This window comes from Benincasa hispida, chromosome 12 (assembly GCF_009727055.1).
Source record: "Benincasa hispida cultivar B227 chromosome 12, ASM972705v1, whole genome shotgun sequence".
Lineage (NCBI taxonomy): Eukaryota > Viridiplantae > Streptophyta > Magnoliopsida > Cucurbitales > Cucurbitaceae > Benincasa > Benincasa hispida.
The window spans coordinates 56814811-56833207 of NC_052360.1; the positions used below are offsets into that span (position 1 = coordinate 56814811).

General features: G+C 28.8%; 2 protein-coding genes across 2 annotated transcripts; both read left to right on the forward strand.

Annotated features, from left to right (window-relative positions):
* Nucleotides 1–13789: 13789 nt before the first annotated feature.
* LOC120068301 (peroxidase 24-like) lies at nucleotides 13790–16257 on the forward strand. Its single transcript, XM_039020023.1, has 4 exons — nucleotides 13790–14058; nucleotides 14277–14468; nucleotides 14649–14817; nucleotides 15704–16257. The coding sequence occupies exons 1-4, from the start codon at nucleotides 13837–13839 to the stop codon at nucleotides 16108–16110; spliced, it is 990 nt and encodes a 329-aa protein (XP_038875951.1). The 5' UTR covers nucleotides 13790–13836; the 3' UTR covers nucleotides 16111–16257.
* Nucleotides 16258–17569: 1312 nt separating this feature from the next.
* LOC120067248 (heavy metal-associated isoprenylated plant protein 19) lies at nucleotides 17570–18269 on the forward strand. Its single transcript, XM_039018774.1, has 2 exons — nucleotides 17570–17690; nucleotides 17826–18269. Exons 1-2 carry the CDS (start codon nucleotides 17636–17638, stop codon nucleotides 18107–18109), a joined length of 339 nt encoding a protein of 112 aa, XP_038874702.1. The 5' UTR covers nucleotides 17570–17635; the 3' UTR covers nucleotides 18110–18269.
* Nucleotides 18270–18397: the final 128 nt, after the last annotated feature.

Below are 18397 nucleotides of genomic sequence, written 5' to 3' on the forward strand. Positions count from 1 at the left end.
TAGTTGTCACTAAAAAATTTCTGCATAAGTCTTAATGTTTGTAGTTTGACTATTAATCTTTTCTACAAGTTTTAGTTTCTCATGTCTTGATTTATCAATTGAATTCTTATATTTGTTAAATATTAAAAAATTAAATTTGAATATTGTAATTTTTATATCATTATTTTGATATATATGTCAAGTTTTTAAATAATAGGTAGTTTTGAATAGTGATGTGTAAGTTTTTATTTTATTTCTTTTTAAGAGTTATGTTTTATAATCAAATTAAAAATGTATATTGTATCGAAGTAAACTTGACTTGATGGTATTGACATGCGCTCTTTCTATAGAAGTCGAAAGTTCAATCCCCCTCCCAGTAATTATTGTATTGTACTTGTCTCTACTATTTAAGCATATTATCATCACCTATTGTCATTAAGAAACTAAAAGAAAAGAAAGGGAGAAACAAAAAAGTTAATAGGTAGAAATAGAAACCAACTGATATAAAAACGTCTGTCTATACAAATGATTTGTTATTTCAAGTTAAGAAGATGTGAAAATGTCTCTTTATACAAATGATATGTTCCCATTCCCACGTGTGAAGTGTGTGAAAGAGAGGAACTTTTCATTATTTTCAATAATTCTATAATTTTGGGACAAAAAAATGTTAGCAAACATTTTTTTTTTAAAAATATTTTAAATCAAGATGGGTTTCATGTGAAAATATATACTTAATAAGAAAATATTGTCTCTTTCTGACTTCATCTAAATCTCCGTCATTATATGACACGTATATGAAATTTAATCTTAATTTTGATTGTGATCATAAAATAAGTTTTTTTTTTCCTTGTTTTATTCTTTTTTTAATGTTAATTTAAGAGAACTCAAGAAGTAGAAACAAATCTAATCAACAATTGTATAAACGACAAAGAGAAATTGAGAAAAAGGAAGAGTCTAGATAGAAAATTTATACTGATTCGGTCTCCATATGAGATCTACATCCACTATTGAATGTTACAACCTTCTTTACTGACTTAGAAAACAAAAAGAAAACATGAATATAGAAGGAAATTTCTCAGCACAACAATCTTGGACTAAAGGCATGAAGAATCTATGGTTGATCCAACTCACAATTCTAGGCCCAAAGGATGCTTCAATTTAAAGCTCCATAGTCATTCAGGAATACCTGACAAAGCAATTCAAAAACTAACGTGGACAAATCTAAACGGAAAATTTTTCAATATTTTGGAAGTACTATATTCTCCTTGTTTACATTATAAATTTATTTTTATAAATATTTTTAAATCCTACATTAATATTAGTGACTCTCATCCTATTTTTAAAAACGTGTTGACTTGACTGTATGAAAAATGTTAGAAAAATAAGACAGCAAAAAAAAAAAAAAAAACATCTTATGTCAAGATTCACAGAAAATTTTGGAAGTTTTAATTTTATGAAAATATTAATGGGAACAACGAAAAAGTGTAGTGTTGATGGGTATTTTGAAGTTTTGAGTTTGACCCTTCTAAAGTAAGTCAACAAAAATTTTATTAATTAATATTATATCAAAAATTAATGTGTATAATATAAAAAATTCTTATAAATAGAGAATTTCAAAAAAAATATTTACATTTTGAGTAAGATAAAAGTTTCAAAATTATTTAATACTTTTGAACTTTTTTGCTATAAGTGTAAATATTTTTAAATATTTTTATATTTGAAGATACTAATATATATATTTAGTATAATATAGAATTAAATATTATTTTGGCTTTTGTACTTTTGGTTTTAGTTTGTTTTGATCCCTATGCTTTTAAAATGTTAATATTGATCATTGTGCTTTTGATTGGAATTTATTTTGGACCTTAAACTTTCAAAATATTCAATTTTGATAATCGAACTTTTAAAAGTGACTATTTTTGTCCCTCGAACGTGAAATAAAAATGAAAACAAGATGTTTATTTTTTTAAATCGTAAGGACTAAAATGAATATTTTGAAAATTCAGAAACCAAAATGAATAAAAGTTAAAAGTATAAAGACAAAAATAAATATTTTAAAAATATATAAATAAAAAATCTTAATAGTATTTAAGCTAATTAAAAAATATTTCTAGGTGTCCAAGTAACTAAAAAAAGAGTTTATATTATTTACTAAAAAAAAAGGAAAAAAAAAGGGTTTGCCATTGGGATGGTTGGCTGGTGAAGCAAAAATGTCAAATTACTTCCAAACTATGAGGCTGAAATTGCACCTAATTCTTTGAAATCCTAATTTATTGTTTCAATCTTACCAAAAAATTTAGAAAGAAACAAAAATTTCGACTGACCATAAATTATTACATCCTTACTTTTAAATTAGTGACAAATTTTTTTCAATAAAATTTTATGACAAAATGACACATTTTAAATAATGTCACTAAATTATAAATATTTGATAAAGTAAGTCTAGTCAGTTTACATTTTGTATCAACGATTCATTTAAGACTACGTTCATCCATCCGTAATTAAAATTGGTATACTTGCAATGAGATTCCATTGATGGATCAATCGTAATAGGTCTCAATCGCAAACATAATTGAATTGCGTTGATCACGTTTACTTAAGCATTTTACAAATGTAATCTTGTCACAATTGAGATTGTTTACTTTGTATTGTCTTCTTACCATTACCTTTATCTTTATCGTTTAGGGTCAATTGATAAAGGTAAATGTAACAATAATAGTGACAGATTCTTAATTCTCATTTTGTAATAACAACAACATTTGTAACGGCAAAAACATTGGACTCCATATAATTTTTAAACACAATAAAATTGAGTACTCTATATCTATATTATTCAATAAGATTGCATATTTTGATTACAAATTTGGAGGTGGGCCTCACAGTTTGTTATGATTACGGAATAAATGACACAGACGTAACCAAATGGAGCCCACTTTTTAGATTAACATCATGAATTATGTTTCACCTCGAATAAACGTGACTTAATTGAATATTTTAGACCAGTTAAGATAAAGATTTTCCATTTTACTTATCGGTTCGATTGGTTCAAAAAATCATATTGATGTACAATAAGACAAATTTGGAATAATATTTCCTTTTACTTTTTTACTTCTATAGCCTTGAGTAGGGGTATACATAGGTTGAGTTGAGTTGTGGCGTTTTTTTGGACCAACTCGAAAATTCAGGTTGGTTAAGTTGGCAATCCAAATGACCAAAACATAGTCTCTAACTCAACCCAACCATAAATAATTGGATTGGGTTTGATTGGATTGTCAGATTATTATTATTTCTTCTTAATTTAAAATACTTAAATTTATCTATAACACATATTTAATAACTAAAATCTCATAAAACTATATTCTTATGTATCAAATATCTATAATATCTATTACTAACTTTACACATAAATAAACAATCTTAAAAGAAAAAGATAAAGATTTCACAAATTCATCAATTCTAAATATATATATATTTATTTTTTTTTATTAATATATATGTAATTCGAGTTGGATTGGGTCAATCCAAATTTTTTATTCAAACCTAGACCCGATCCAAACCAAGAAAAAAAGTCAATCCAACCCAATAAAAAAAAGTCAATCCAACTCAACCCAATAACAAAACTAACCCAATCCAACTCTTATAGTTTAGGTAGGATAGTCCAAATTATTTAAGTTGTCGGGCTATTTGAATACCCCTAACTTTGGGGGTTCAGAATTTCAGATTGATTTTGTGGCCCATTATCATTTTGGTAAGGAATCATTTAATCTAAATATTAAATTAAAAAAAAAACATTTAATCATCTTCCATGTTTCAATTTAGGGTTTTCTACCCATATAATCAAAACAAATAGGTTAAATTACATAATTGTCAAAATTTTTCTATTGTTTACGTGGATAGCTTAATGAGCTATTATTTTATATAAAAGTCTAATCCAATTTACTTTTTTAACGTTTCTTGCCATTCGATTTTTTAGAAAAATATATTTAATAATATTAATACCAAAATATGCATGAAAGGGAAGTTCTCTACGATTATAAACTTTCCAAATTGGTTTTCTTTTTAAAACCTACCCAAATAAGTTAAGTTTCTTTAAAATTCCAAAAATTGTTTCTCTTATAAACAAAAGCAGGAATCCACAAGAAGTTTTAAAAGAGAAAATAAGGTATATTTGATACATCACAATATATATATATTTGAAATTTTCAGAAATAAATAAGGATATATTTGATAAGTGCATAAACATAACACTTTATATAATATATCATCTTATATATCGTACAATGTGTGTGATGTATATTTATATGTTTCAATATATTTCCAGAATGTTCAACATATACTAAAAATTTTAATGAAGAGGTGGTTGATTTTCAGTAAGGACGAAATCTTGTAAATGAAGGAAACAAATTTAAAATATCCTACATTAAATGAATATCAATTAAAATTAATATATAACAAAAATAAAGTCAAAATTTGAAATTGATGATGATAAAGAAAGAATTAAAAATTTTAAAAATTTTAAAATAATAGTGAAAAGGTTAAATTGGTCTAAAATTAAAACTAAATTAGAAAATAATTTAAAATCTAGGACATTTATAACATATATAGTGTACAAAAAGATTCTCCTACGTAGAATTATCTTAATACACAAGTGTAAATATATAATTTTCCTTTCCTCTATGTAAGACTTGTGTTGCATTGCAAATGCACATTTTATTCTTTTTCAATGAGTACATGTTTCCACTAATTCTCATGTTTAACATTTTTTTTGTTTGTTTTATTTCCTCTTTATTATTAATTAGCTTCTACTTTTCCATTTTTTTTAAAAAAGAACTTTTTAATAGTAGTTGTTACCAACTATTACATAGGTGGAGAATCTAACGTTTGAAACGATAATACGAGTGATATATGTTAGATTTGACATTTTTAAGCTCAATATAGAATTGTCTTTAAATAATATAAATAATAGTCGATATAAATTAGAATTTAGCCTTATAATTTTAAAAATTAAAATTTAGTTTTTATAGTTTAATAGAATCAACCTCATAAATCCTTGATTTGATAAAATCATCCATAACTACTTAAAGGGAATTTTATAAAACTAGAGGGGCTAAAGTTTAAATTTCTTTAAATCATATAAACCAAAATTGTAATTTAACCCCTTTTATGAGTGTTCGACGAGATTTTCGGATAAATTTAATTTGTTAAATGAACTTTTGAATTTGTATTGATCTCAATATAGTGAGTACAATCTCTAATACTACTTTATTCTTTGGTTCTTTCTCTCGAAAAGTAAAATTGTCTTGAGGTCTTTGCAGTTTGCTCTTAAGGTTGATTTGTTTGAAGACTTTGTAACTTGTTTTCGAATGTTAATTTGTCTCGAGAACTTTGCAACTTGCTCTCGAAGCTATAGTTATTGGGTTTGGAAGTCAGCTAATCTTTGAAACTCTTTTGGTCTACAAAGACATGTTTGATTTTCAAGAGTTTGGAGAGTATTCTACTTTATGAATTCTCTCTAGAATTTCCTTTAGGGTCTCCAACTTCTACTTTAGATCGTCCATAGAGTTTTTGACTTAAGGAGCTTCATAGTCTTCAAATCTTCTGAAAATCTTCTAAACTTTAGTCTTTTGATCCTCAAGAGAGCAAAATTTGATCTTTGGAGCTTAAGTCTTTAGATCTCCAGGAGCGTCACACTCTTAAGAGCTTTAGTCTTTTGATTTTTAAAACTTCAAGAGATTTTTGTTCTTTAGATCTTAAGAATTTCAACCTTTGAATATTCAAAACTTTGGAGATTCAGAGTTTCAGTCTTCGGAGCTTGTGAGCTTGTGAGCTTGAGAGCTTCAGTCTTTAGACTTCAGAGCTTGAGAACTTCAAAATTTTTGCCTTCAATTCTTTCAACTTCCCAAAATGAAGGGGTAAAACCTCTATTTATAGAGGTTTTTCATGGGCCTTACATGGGCTAGGGTTGAAGTCGGACTTGGGCCAAGTCTTTTTTTTTACCCAAATTTCTACCACGAGCTTGAATTAGGTTAGACTTTGGACAGAGCTGTCTTAATTACTCGACTCGATCCAAATTACAATTTTAGGCTCAATTGGATTATAGGCCAAATGATCGATCACGTGCTTAATCACCCTTGAATTTGATTAAGTCCATCGTGGCGATCAAATTAAAGACATATGACATCATTTATTTACTATTTATTTGTCTCCAAATTTAATTTAGGGGCACACATTAATTGTTATTTGACCCTAAATTTAAGAAAATGAGTTTTGGACGTGGCGAATTTTGATTGCACAAAATTTCTTCTCCAACATTGAGTATAATAATTGGGCCTGATAACGATTGTGAATGAAACCCAAGTTAAAGCACAAGCCCAACAATTCAAACTTGAAAAAACAAGAGAAAGAGAGATTTGGCTTTCAAGGCAACGGTCACTTGCGCCGCGTTTTGACAACTTCAATACAGCTAGCATGATTTGATTGAGAAACTTGAAAGTCTCCAAATAAGAGTTGACGGAAGCACTTGTCAACTTGAGTACAAATTTATTACAACTCAATTAGTTACAACTATTATCATTTGTCTCGTCACTTTTTGAAAATTTTCATTTACGTGGTTCATTTTCGATGAGAAATCTCATTTAAAGATATTTTTTTTTTGCCCTTATTAAATACAATAGAATATATTAGTTCAAAGTTTAATCATATCAAATATCAAAGTCATTAACTTTACGCGTTTTTGAAGGGAGACGTGTGATATAAAGTATGTCTTTTAACACTCTTAAGAAATATGTATGTTTTGAATTTCTCCACTCTACTTTACTTAACAAATTTTAAATTTTGTTCATGTCAAAATCTAAACAAAAGATATGCACTTGACTTTAGTTGCGATTGTTAGGGTTGATGCCTTAAATCTTGTTGGATCGTGTAGTTTGTAAACACTTATATGAACAAACGTTCTGTGATTTATAATATATGATATTTTATTCACATTGTCTATAAAATATTTGATATTTTAGTTGCATTAACCACAAACCAATAAACTAAGATCCATGGTTATCCTTGTAACTTAAACATGTATGTGGAGACATACAAGTGGATCGTATTTTTAAGTGATAACCTAAATGGTCTATAGTATATGGATAAAGCTGGATACCTTATCTTGGTGACACTACGAGTATGGCCTGCTTTATAGGTATTACAAATGTTGTAAAATGCTACAAATGATCTGATCCTAATCATTCATGTATTAGACATGCGAGCGAGGATATTTTACATAAAGGAGTTTGTATAAGACCAGACCATGAAATGCTTAGTCTCGTTATATAACGCCGTTCATAATTGAGACTTTCATTTCACTAGGATGACCAAAGGTAACATGACCTTAATCCTGAGTGAGTTATGAACTCCTGCCTATGAGAGCGGTCCTTTGATTTGCATGAGTGAGAGTGGTCAGATCGCTGATTCAACAAGCCTACCATTTTGAGGATTCGTTTAATTAAGGAGCTGAGAACTCAGCTACACAAGATGAAATTCACTTCTTCCCTGAAATAGGGGTAAGTAGATAAATTGCTCCCTTGAGAACTGATTTTGGGTCTTGAACAATGTGGCACCACACCCTCTCTTGACCCAAGAGGGGTTTAGTCATAGTGAGACTATGATCTATTGTTCATTAGAGGGATCAGTGGTATTTAAGGAGTTAGATGTAACTACAGGGGAAAAACGGTAATTTGACCCAATTGTACTTACGAATGATTTGTGAAGGGTCATCATACTGTTGATTGGTTATATCCAATGGACACAGAAATATATCTGTAGTGCGAAGAGTGCAGTTGTCAGTCTTTTTAGTGGAGTGCCCGACAGTTAACGGATGGTGGATAATGTGATTAAAGAGTTTAATCAGTTATTCACGTAAGCTTCAAGCTACAGGTCCATAAGATCCCCTAGGTAGCTCAAGAGATTTAAGTTGAGAATAAGTTTTTTGGTTAATTTTAAATGTTCAAATTAATAAGAGGAAATTTGATTATATATGGTATAATTAAATTAATTAAATTATATATGATATGATTGATATAATGTATTTGATATATTAATGTTTGATTGGAGGAACTAATATTTGAATATGATTCAAATATATTTTCTATGAATAAGATTCATAGTTATTAAATTTAATATAAATATGATTTTTATTAAATGCCATAAAATAAAGAAAAAAAAAACTATGGTTTATATATTGTATATGATGCAATATTAAAACTATAGGTTATAAATATAATATGATAAGTTAATTATCATATTTATTTATATTTAATAATTATTTAATAATTAATTTTTTTTTCTCAAATAACCATCCTTAGTGGGTAGTTATTAAGTTTTATGGAAAAATGGGATAAATGAAATGGTTTAATTATTCCACGACATAAGTAATACACGATTAACATTATTAGTAATCGAGTAAGAAAGTCTTACTATACGATCACTTGAGAGCCTACATGATTGAGTGCATTGTCTATGCGATAGACTTCATCTTCTACACGACCGTGTTCTCGTTTACTCGATCGTCCTCCTCCTCCACTCTCAACCTTTCCTCAAATCAAAATAAGCCAGAGTCCACCACTCTTGGATTCTCACAGCGATAATACCAATGTAATCTAGTGGTAGTGTCTGGTTGTTGCTTGCTGTTTTTTCGAGGGAGATCGTATTGTTCATTGCGTTCGTGAACGATCGAGGGATTATCTTGAAGAAAGGTTTTCAAAGGTATAATCTCTTATCCTTCATTTTTACTTTCAAAGCATGCTGTAATTTAGTTTATAATGCATAATCTGTTCTGTATGACTGTAAATATACGAGTTCATTCACAATGGGGTTTGGATAATCCGCTTCCGCTCAAAGGTCCTTTGTAATTAGAGTTCCTTCAGCGATTTCAAACGATAAACAAGGAGAATGGTGAAATCGATGCTCTATATTTTTTGTGTATTCATCCTTAAATCTTTTGATCATTTATATAATAAGGCCCAAAATTAAGGCAGAAATAAATTAGGTGTAAAATAATAAAATACACATGTCATAGTTTAATAGGAGAGGACTATTCCCTATAACAAAATCTCAATCAACATATGCTTCTAGAATTATTTCCTTGATATTCCTTTTGCTTAGCTGACTATATTAGACTGCACACTTGGATTGTGCTGACTGGATTTTTGACTTGTCAATTTATCGAGTCATCTCCTTAATAACCTTCACATGACAACAGTGCTAAATTTGTAATTCAAGGAAAAATATGACTTTTAAGATGTAAAGATTTGCACACCAATATGGTACTCGTCAAACAAGCTCCAATATTTAAGTCAGAAAATGTAAATGTGCAGCAAAGAGAGATTTTAAGTATTAGATTGCACTTACTTCTCCCTAGTTTGTAAGGGACTTGAAGCTTACAATCTTCACTCAACTATAAGTACATAGAAAGTTGCTTGCACCTATTTAATGATGCATAGACACTTCTAATGTTATCTTGCACAGTGGCATGGAGCGACTTTCGTAAAACTAGAAGGGTCGGACTTACGTGGAGGTGTGTTAAGACGGGGAGTGGTGACCCCTATACGCTTGGCACACGCTCCACACACTATACTTGGCGACTTCATGCCATGAATGTTAGAGTCCCTCGGAGGCAAAGTGTTCTCACTCAAATAAGGACTTCTAACAAGGGAAAACAGAGTTTCAGAGTTGTATTGAGGTTATCCTTTAACTCATCGAGGTAGAACATGCCTAATTGGGCACTTTGCTAAGGCCAACCTCAAGCAATCCCTTGGGTTGAACATGCATCAGTACTTTGTTAGACTCGTCGAGGCCGAGGCTAGCTCCCTTTCTCTAGGTCTATTATGGTTCTAGGGTGTCACTTTTGGTCCAAATCTTGTTTCTTTTTGGCTTTTTCATTTCCATTTTGCTTGATGTCGAGTATACCCTTTAGTAAAAAATCACCCACAACACATTTAAATATTATGTACACATGTACATGCAAAAGTTCAATGATACATATTTTATACTAGTTGTTCAATTCAGATGATACGTTTAATTAGATGTAAACTAAAAAAAAGTTATCTCTCAATTTTCCACTTCTAACTAATATTAACTATCCTAAAAATAAACATCGAAGTTAAAATTGAATTTTTCATAACTTCATCCATATTGCCAAAAACAAGAAAAAACTAATATTAATTATTAGGTGATAGTAATCGTTTCCTCATCTCAATCTCAATGCTCTCTCTCCCTTAGTCAAGATTTGTTAGAAAATTAATCATTTTGAAATTAGCATTAACAATTGGTCAAACTTTTGTCTCTATTTTATAGCTTAATTCAATAAGAAAAACAGCTAGCACTTTGAATGATTCTCTATTATTTCATGTCTTATGTCACATCCACATATATAATAGCAATATATCATCATTCCCTTTCCTATTTCATAGACTGATTCATTGTTCCTTTTAAGTATGATTTATATTGCATCTCAATACAAATTAATAAATAGGCTAAGTTTTACACAAATTTGTCTATAAATATATATATATGTACCAATTTCCAACTTCATTTCTAGTTTCCAAATTATTATGAAAATTGATGCTGGTTTTTTTTTTTGTCCTTTTACCATTTCAACTTGGTATGTTTGTACCTTTTTTAAGACAAATTTAAATTTATTATGGACAACAAAGCCATCTTTCACATTCAAAATGTTTCATTCCTATAGAAATTATTATTCTTATATATATTTATATATACACACTCTTCTTTTATCTAGCTAATGTGATATTTTAATTACTATTCTAACAATCCTCTCAAAAAACAGTCATCGAGTCTTTCCTCATATAGGTCACATCCATTGATCTCTTATTCTTATTTCCTAGTCACTTTTTTTTTTTTTTTTTTTAAATGTGGATTGCCATATCCTCTATTTAATTGAACTTAACCAAGGATGGCTTACATTTCGGTTTTCGAGGGATTCGTCACTCCTTTTGTTTGATACTTGAAGATTTTATCAGTTCAACTAGAATTTGGAGAATGATTTTGATACCACTTGTTAAAAATAACAAATTTAATGTAGTACCTTCGAAATTCCTTCTCCACATCTCTACGATAGCATATGACATTATCCACTTTGGTCGTAAGCCCATGTAAACTTTCTTTATTTGATTTTACCCATATAACTTATTTTAGTGGACACAGTTGTTGTAGAATTTTCTTATATATCGGTGATGATATTTTGTTGTGTAGGCTTGAACAAAATTTTGATCGCATTTTCTACCAAACTCTTCGTCAAATTTCAAAGACAAAAACAAGTTTTAGCAACATTTTTTAGTTTCTAAACTTAAAATAAATAAAAAAAACAAATAAAATTATGAAGTAGATATCAAACCGTGTCTATAAGATCATCAAAATAAAAAAAATCTAAGTTTTTTCCTTTAGTTTAACATTATGGAATTGAGATATTCAAACCTCGAACTTCTTAGTCGAAAATATAAATTATATGTCAGTTGAGTTACATTAGATTTTTTTTTTTTTTTTTTTTTCTCGTTTGAATGTCTGCAAATGCCTTTCTAAAGAGATTGAAAAACTGATATTCAACGTATGCATCATTTTCTTCTCGTGAACCAAATTAAAGCCATAAAGTTCTTTAAAATAAACATCGCATGGATTGGATAGAATTATAAAGCTTTTTGACTGGAACAAAGTCAAATATCAACTAGTTTTAATGGCTTTAATTTTGAGTTGCTTCCATGAATATGCATACACAAACAATATATAAAGAGAGGTGGGAAAGTTTTATTTTTAAATTAAAAAAAATAATAATGAAGGGTTCAGGTCAACCGTATAATTAAAATAATGAAGCTAGTTTGAATTTTATCATGAAAATAAATATATTATATGGTTCTGAGGGATAATTTGAAAGTCTTGATGGATATATTAATTTTGTGGGACTGTGATCAAAAGAATTTTTTGATGGAGGCATTTGGAGGAATCTTTCTCCATTAACTAATAAACATTACCTTTTGCCTTTTATTTTTTTTTAATTAACTAAAAAACTTGTTTTTCTATTTATTTAAAATTAAATATAAAAAATTAAGATCAAAATACTTTGAGAAATTTCATTGTTATTTATATATTTTGTTTTTCAAAACTTAAAAGAAATCCAAAAGTTACGAAATCAAACCGTAAGATACTTCTACAATGGTATAATATTGTCTATTTTGGACATAAATTTTCATGATTTTACGTTTAGTTTCACCTAAAAGACATCGTACTGTCGAAAATATAGTTGTGTCCTTCCTGAAAACTCATAATCATCCCCTTATCTAGCCAATGTGAGACTTTGGTTGTATTCTTAACAATCCTCCCCTCAAACAAAGAACTTTTGAACCCCCTCAAATATGATCTCTTTTAATTACACTGGAGCACACCCTATGTGAAAATTGATTAACTATGGATGGATGCCTCCATGACTACATCTTCTAAGGCTTTTCATTTCTTTTTTAGCACTAGAGGGTTCTACTAACATGACCTAAGTTAAGGTATCACTCTGATACCACTTGTTAAAGACAATGAACCTCCGAATATCTCTACATAATTGTATAATATTGTCCACTTTGGACATGAATCTTTACGACTTTGCTTTTGGTTTCATCTAAATGCTTTAATATCATTGGAGATAATTGTCCCTTATAAATTCATGATTATCATTCAACCCTTATATCTAGTAAATATTGGATTTTGATTGCATTTCCAACTCAAACTAATCCCTTTATACAGCAATTAGCAAACAAGTTCTTTTCTTTTGATCAAAGAAAGATCACATATATTTTGGAATTTTTTCTTTAAGGTGAAGAAAAATATATGATGATAAAAATTTATATGAAATTTCCAAAATAATGTTTCTTAATTAAAAAAGATACATATCTTTAAAAGAGAACTTAAAACACATTACGTCAAATTTCAACATTATTGCATTAATCTCACTCCAACAAAAGTATCACAAATCTTTGAAAACAAAAAACAAAAAACAAAAATATCTCCAAATTTTAGAATGACAGAGTTTGTTTATTTATTTATTTTTAATAAGAAACCAATGATCAAAACATAAGAGAAAAATAAAATAGTATCATTGAAAATAAATTATTCGACAATATTTTATCATTGAATGTATAGGTAGAAAAATATCTCAAATTTATATCTAATAGTTACTAAAGGCATACATATTGTTAAATCTACATGTAACAACGGTATATTTATAAGACCAACTACGTGACAAACTCGTTCAATATTTTTTTATGGTTAAAACAATCTTCCTAACTTCTTTTTTTCAAAATAAAATCTTTATTTATATACCTCAATTTTGCCACTCCCATTTTAAAAAATAAACGATAATAAATAACTCATATATATATATTATATATATATATATATATATATATAATATTGATTTTTGCAATAACTCACCATATTAACACAAACGTCCGACATTGAAATGAATATTAAATAATTTAAAAGGTCAGAATTGTCGCGTACCTTCATAAGAAAAAGAATCATGATAATAATAATTCAAAGAAGAAAAATAATAATAATAATTTTATTAATTTTAAATTAGAATCGACCCATATCCATGCTCCATAGCCACAACCTCTTTAATTATGGGATAAGTCTTTGACTTTACACCAATTATTCCAAATTGCGTGATTTATTTATTTATTTTATTTCCCCTTCAGCTCTCCCATCTTTGCCTATAAAAAGCCTCTTATTCCCTTTGTTTTTTTCACCAAACCATCTCTTCTTCTATTTTAATATATATATATATTTTTTCTGTGAAAAATCTCTAAAATGAGAGCTTCAAATCATGGCTTCCCCCTCTTCTCTGTACTGCTTCTCAGTACTCTTCTTGCTCTTCAGGCTGTTAATGGAGCTTTGATCAATAATTTCTATAGGAAAAGCTGCCCCCAAGCTGAGAGAATCATTAAAGATGTCACCTTTCGTCTCGTTCGATCAAATCCCGGCCTCGGCGCTCAACTCCTCCGAGTTCAATTCCATGACTGTTTCGTTCGGGTACGTCTTTATGAAAGTTGTAGTTAAAAATATAAATAAAACATCGTAATTTATCGGCTTAAATTTTTTTTATATGATATGATATTGAAGTAGAATATTAAATATTTATAAATATTGATAATTTCTTTTTTCAAGTTGGTGAGCAAGAAAGTTGAGAGAGTAAAACAAGAATTTAAATAAAAGATCATTGCTAATTGATTTTAGTTTTTTTACTATAGGGATGTGATGCATCGATTCTATTAGATACCGTTGGAACAAACCAATCAGAAAAAGAAGCAAGACCGAACCAATCACTATTGGGATTTGACGCCATTGATCAAATCAAGTCCGAGGTTGAGAAAGTCTGTAGTGGAATCGTTTCTTGTGCTGATATTCTTGCTCTTGCTGCTCGTGACGCTGTTTCCTTTCCAGTGAGTTACTTTTCTCTTCTTCAAAACCCTTTTATTAGGATAAGAGATTAAAATATTCGATATAAAATGTCAGATCTCAAATTTATAAAAGTATATATATATATAGTATTAGTATATGTCAAAATGGATGTATATTTTATTAAATTGTTCATTAATTTCTTTATCATTTTCCTAACGCAGTTCAAAAACCGGCCACTCTGGCCTGTCTTAACTGGAAGAAGAGATGGAACAGTTTCACGATCATCTGAAGTTACCGGTAATATCCCGTCGCCGTTCTCCGATTTTGCCACTCTTAAGCAAATCTTCGAGAAGAAAGGCCTAACTGTGAGCGATCTGGTGATTTTATCAGGTAATTAATTAAACACCAAAAATAAAAAATCAGTTATAAATAATATTTGTTGTATATCTATAGAATGAGAAAATAGGAAGGAAAAAAGAAAAAAAGAGAATTATGCATATATTTGCATGTACGTAAAAAAAGAAAGTGCAGTGCATGCATGGAGATGTATGAATCTAATATGTGTCCAGGGCATGCAGAGGATTAAAAAAAAAAAAACAAAAATCTTAGGTGTCGTTGGTTAACCATTTCGTTTTTTGTTTTTGTTTTTAAAAATTAAATTTATTCCTCTAGTTTCTTACAATAATCTCCATTTTTATCAAGTATAATGATTGAATTCTTAGCCAAAGTCAAAAAACACAAATAAATTTTTAAAAGCTATTTTTTTTAGTTTTCAAAATTTGACTTGTTTTTTTAAACTAATGGTAAAAAGTAGATAACCAAAGAAGAAATTTATAGGGGAAGTAATGTCAATAGGTTTAATTTTAAATAACAAAATGATTATTAAACAAATCCTTATTATTGTGTTCTTAGAAAATCCCTCTCTAAAAGGAAACAAAATCAAGTTTCATGAGTCTTTGGATCAACTTACGAACATTTTGACTAATCTCACGAGAAAACTTGACATCACTTTACAACATTTGAGTATCAAGAAAATTCGTAGAATGTTAAATCTTAGATAAGTGTAAGCTTTTTATACCCTAAATATCAAATTCCATGATCTTTTAATAAAACTTATGTCCTAAATATTCATAAATTAAAAAAGAATCGAACATATCGTTGCCATGACGATTATAACTAAACACGTTGTAAATGTAATTTCAACACACGTATTAAACACAACCCTAAAAGTTGAAGTTCGAGAACTAAATTTCAAATTCTAATATTTTTTTTATAGGTGGACACACAATTGGAGTAGCTCATTGCGGCACTTTCTCAAGAAGGCTCTACAACTTTACAGGCAAAGGAGATGCAGATCCTTCATTAGATCCAAAATATGCAGATTTTCTTAGAACAAAATGTCCAAATCCAGCTGACTCTTCCATTACAGTTGAAATGGATCCAAGGAGTTCTCGTTCCTTTGACAGTAACTATTTCAAAATTCTCACACAAAAAAAGGGTTTGTTTCAATCCGACGCCGCGCTTCTCACCGACGTTTCTTCGTCTCGGATCGTCAGACAGTTGCAGAATCCAAGGGCTTTCTCTTTAAACTTTGCTAATTCCATGTTGAAGATGGCAGCCATTGAAGTCCTCACTGGAACTAATAATGGTGAAATTAGGAAACGATGCCGTTTTGTTAATTAAAATTATTGTAACGTGGGAATTATATTTTATTATATGGTGTCTTTTATGATAAATGTTATTTGCTAATTTGTTTGTTTGTATCTTGGTTTTGTATGTAATGTGGTAGTGAAGAAGCTACATATTTATATTTATATGCGTGGAAAAATGTTGGTTAATATATGATACAACTATATAACATCATTTGTCTTTTTCTAATTTTCTATTCCTATGTATCATTTAAGCCTAACTCAACAGATAAAACGAAATAAAAGTAATCGAAGACAAATGTGTCGGGAGAAGGAGAAAAGGATTAGAGGATATTAGTAAAAATAATTTAAATAAATAAATGAGGAAAAAAATACATTTTTGGTCCCTAGATGTTGGATTTAATTTCATTTAGTCCATGTTATAAATGTTACACTTTTAGTTCTTAAGTTTTGAGTTTGATTTTAATTTAATGTTAAAATTTAGTTCTTTATATTTGGATTTTGTCTCAATTTGTTCTCTAATTTTCAATATCCACGCGTTTACTTTAATTTTTTACTAAACACTCAATTTCATACTTCAGTGTTAAGATCTATAATTATTCTAAAATAATTAAAAAAAATAAAAGAAGCATAATTAATTAAGGTTTACTATTTTTTTTTCATCGGTGTTAATTTTAATTTTAAATTTCTATTCCATAATTATTTAAAAGTAATTGACCGAGTACATAAGATGTATTACTTTATTAAAATAAAAATAAATAAATGACCAAAATAGTTATTTTCGAAGACTAAAATAGAATAAAGTATTTGAAAGCTCACGACTAAAATAAATATTTTAAAGGGATCTTTTTAAATATAAAAAATATTTATACTTTATAACAAAAAGTTTCAAAAGTACAAAGGACTTTTGAATTTTTTTTTTTGCTATGAATGGTAAATATTTTTAGGATTTTTTTTATTTATAAGAATTTTTCTATTTTTTAAAAGTTAATCAAAATATAATATTTCCTATAGTCTACTTTCATTTGTCTACTCATGTGTATTATCATTTATCATTAATTTAGCGGTTAGAACATGCGGCTTTGCAAAACCCGGGAAAATCAAATTTCTGTTATATCCACGATGGGTTGGGGGCGTCTTAATCATTTTTTGAAAAATAAAATAAATAGATAAATATTTTTTTTTATAATTATTGTTTTACTTTATGTATTATTTTATTCTTATTATTATGTGAGAAAGTCTTATGTCGCCGAATCGCCACCAATATTTCCTTCAGCGACCACTACTAACTATATTCCCAAAAAAAAAAAAAAAAAAAAACTACCACTATAAATTAAGAATTTTCTTTTCTTTTCTTTTTTTCTTTTCTATTTTGATGGAATATTTGCTCTTGTTTTCTTCGAAACTCAATGGGGAAAAAGAAGAAAACAGAGGAAATCAAAGTAAGTCATCCCATCTTTGTCGTTTTCTTTTCTTTAAAACGACCTCGTTTCTTCTGATATGGTCAAATATCGTCTTCTTCTTGAATTTAGCCATTAACTGCAGAATTTAAGATCTCAATGCATTGTAAAGCATGTGAAAGAACTGTGGCCAAAGCCATTTCCAAATTCAAAGGTAAACTCTCTTCAAAATAACAATACTTATTATTATTATTATTATTATTATTGCTATTTGTTTTTTCTTTTTTTAATCGTTTTAAATTCCATTTGTTTTGTTTGATTATGATGATGTATGATAATGTTGAATAAGGGGTGGAGAAGTTTGTGACAGACATGGGAAAGCACAAAGTTGTAGTGATGGGGAAGTTTGATCCCCAGAAAGTTATGAAGAAACTAAGAAAAAAGACGGGAAAAGCCGTTGAGATGGTGGTGGACAAAGGCGCAACGGCGAACGATGCAACCGTTGTCAAGGATTTGGAGCGATCAGACCCGAATAATTTCAATCTGTTGATGATGTCAAATTGTTGCAAGGAGAGTGCTCGGTTGCTAGTTTTGTTCAGTGATGAGAATCCAAATGCTTGTTGCCTTATGTAGAGAGAGAGAGAGATGATTCTTAATTCTCCTTTTTCAAAATGTTAAGAGAGGAGAGGATTTGAACAGCGGTAATAAAGTCAGAATTCATATATAAGAGCAAATATATCACCAACTTTTTATTTTTGAAATAAAACGACTGATTTGATCAAAAGAATTAAAAGGAAGCGAGACAGACTAATCACTCTTTTGAAATTGGCTATACTTTTGAGGATAATATAATTTAGTTATCTTAAACAAAATACCGAAAATATCGAGAAAATATGGGGCATTTGAATCCTAAGAATGGTA

Coding starts and splice junctions, on each gene's coding strand:
- LOC120067248 (XM_039018774.1), top strand. CDS start 17,636: ATGCATTGTAAAGCATGTGAAAGAACTGTGGCCAAAGCCATTTCCAAA. Junction 17,691..17,825: donor AGCCATTTCCAAATTCAAAG/GTAAACTCTCTT, acceptor ATGTTGAATAAG/GGGTGGAGAAGTTTGTGACA.
- LOC120068301 (XM_039020023.1), top strand. CDS start 13,837: ATGAGAGCTTCAAATCATGGCTTCCCCCTCTTCTCTGTACTGCTTCTC. Junction 14,059..14,276: donor TCCATGACTGTTTCGTTCGG/GTACGTCTTTAT, acceptor TTTTTACTATAG/GGATGTGATGCATCGATTCT. Junction 14,818..15,703: donor CGATCTGGTGATTTTATCAG/GTAATTAATTAA, acceptor TTTTTTTTATAG/GTGGACACACAATTGGAGTA.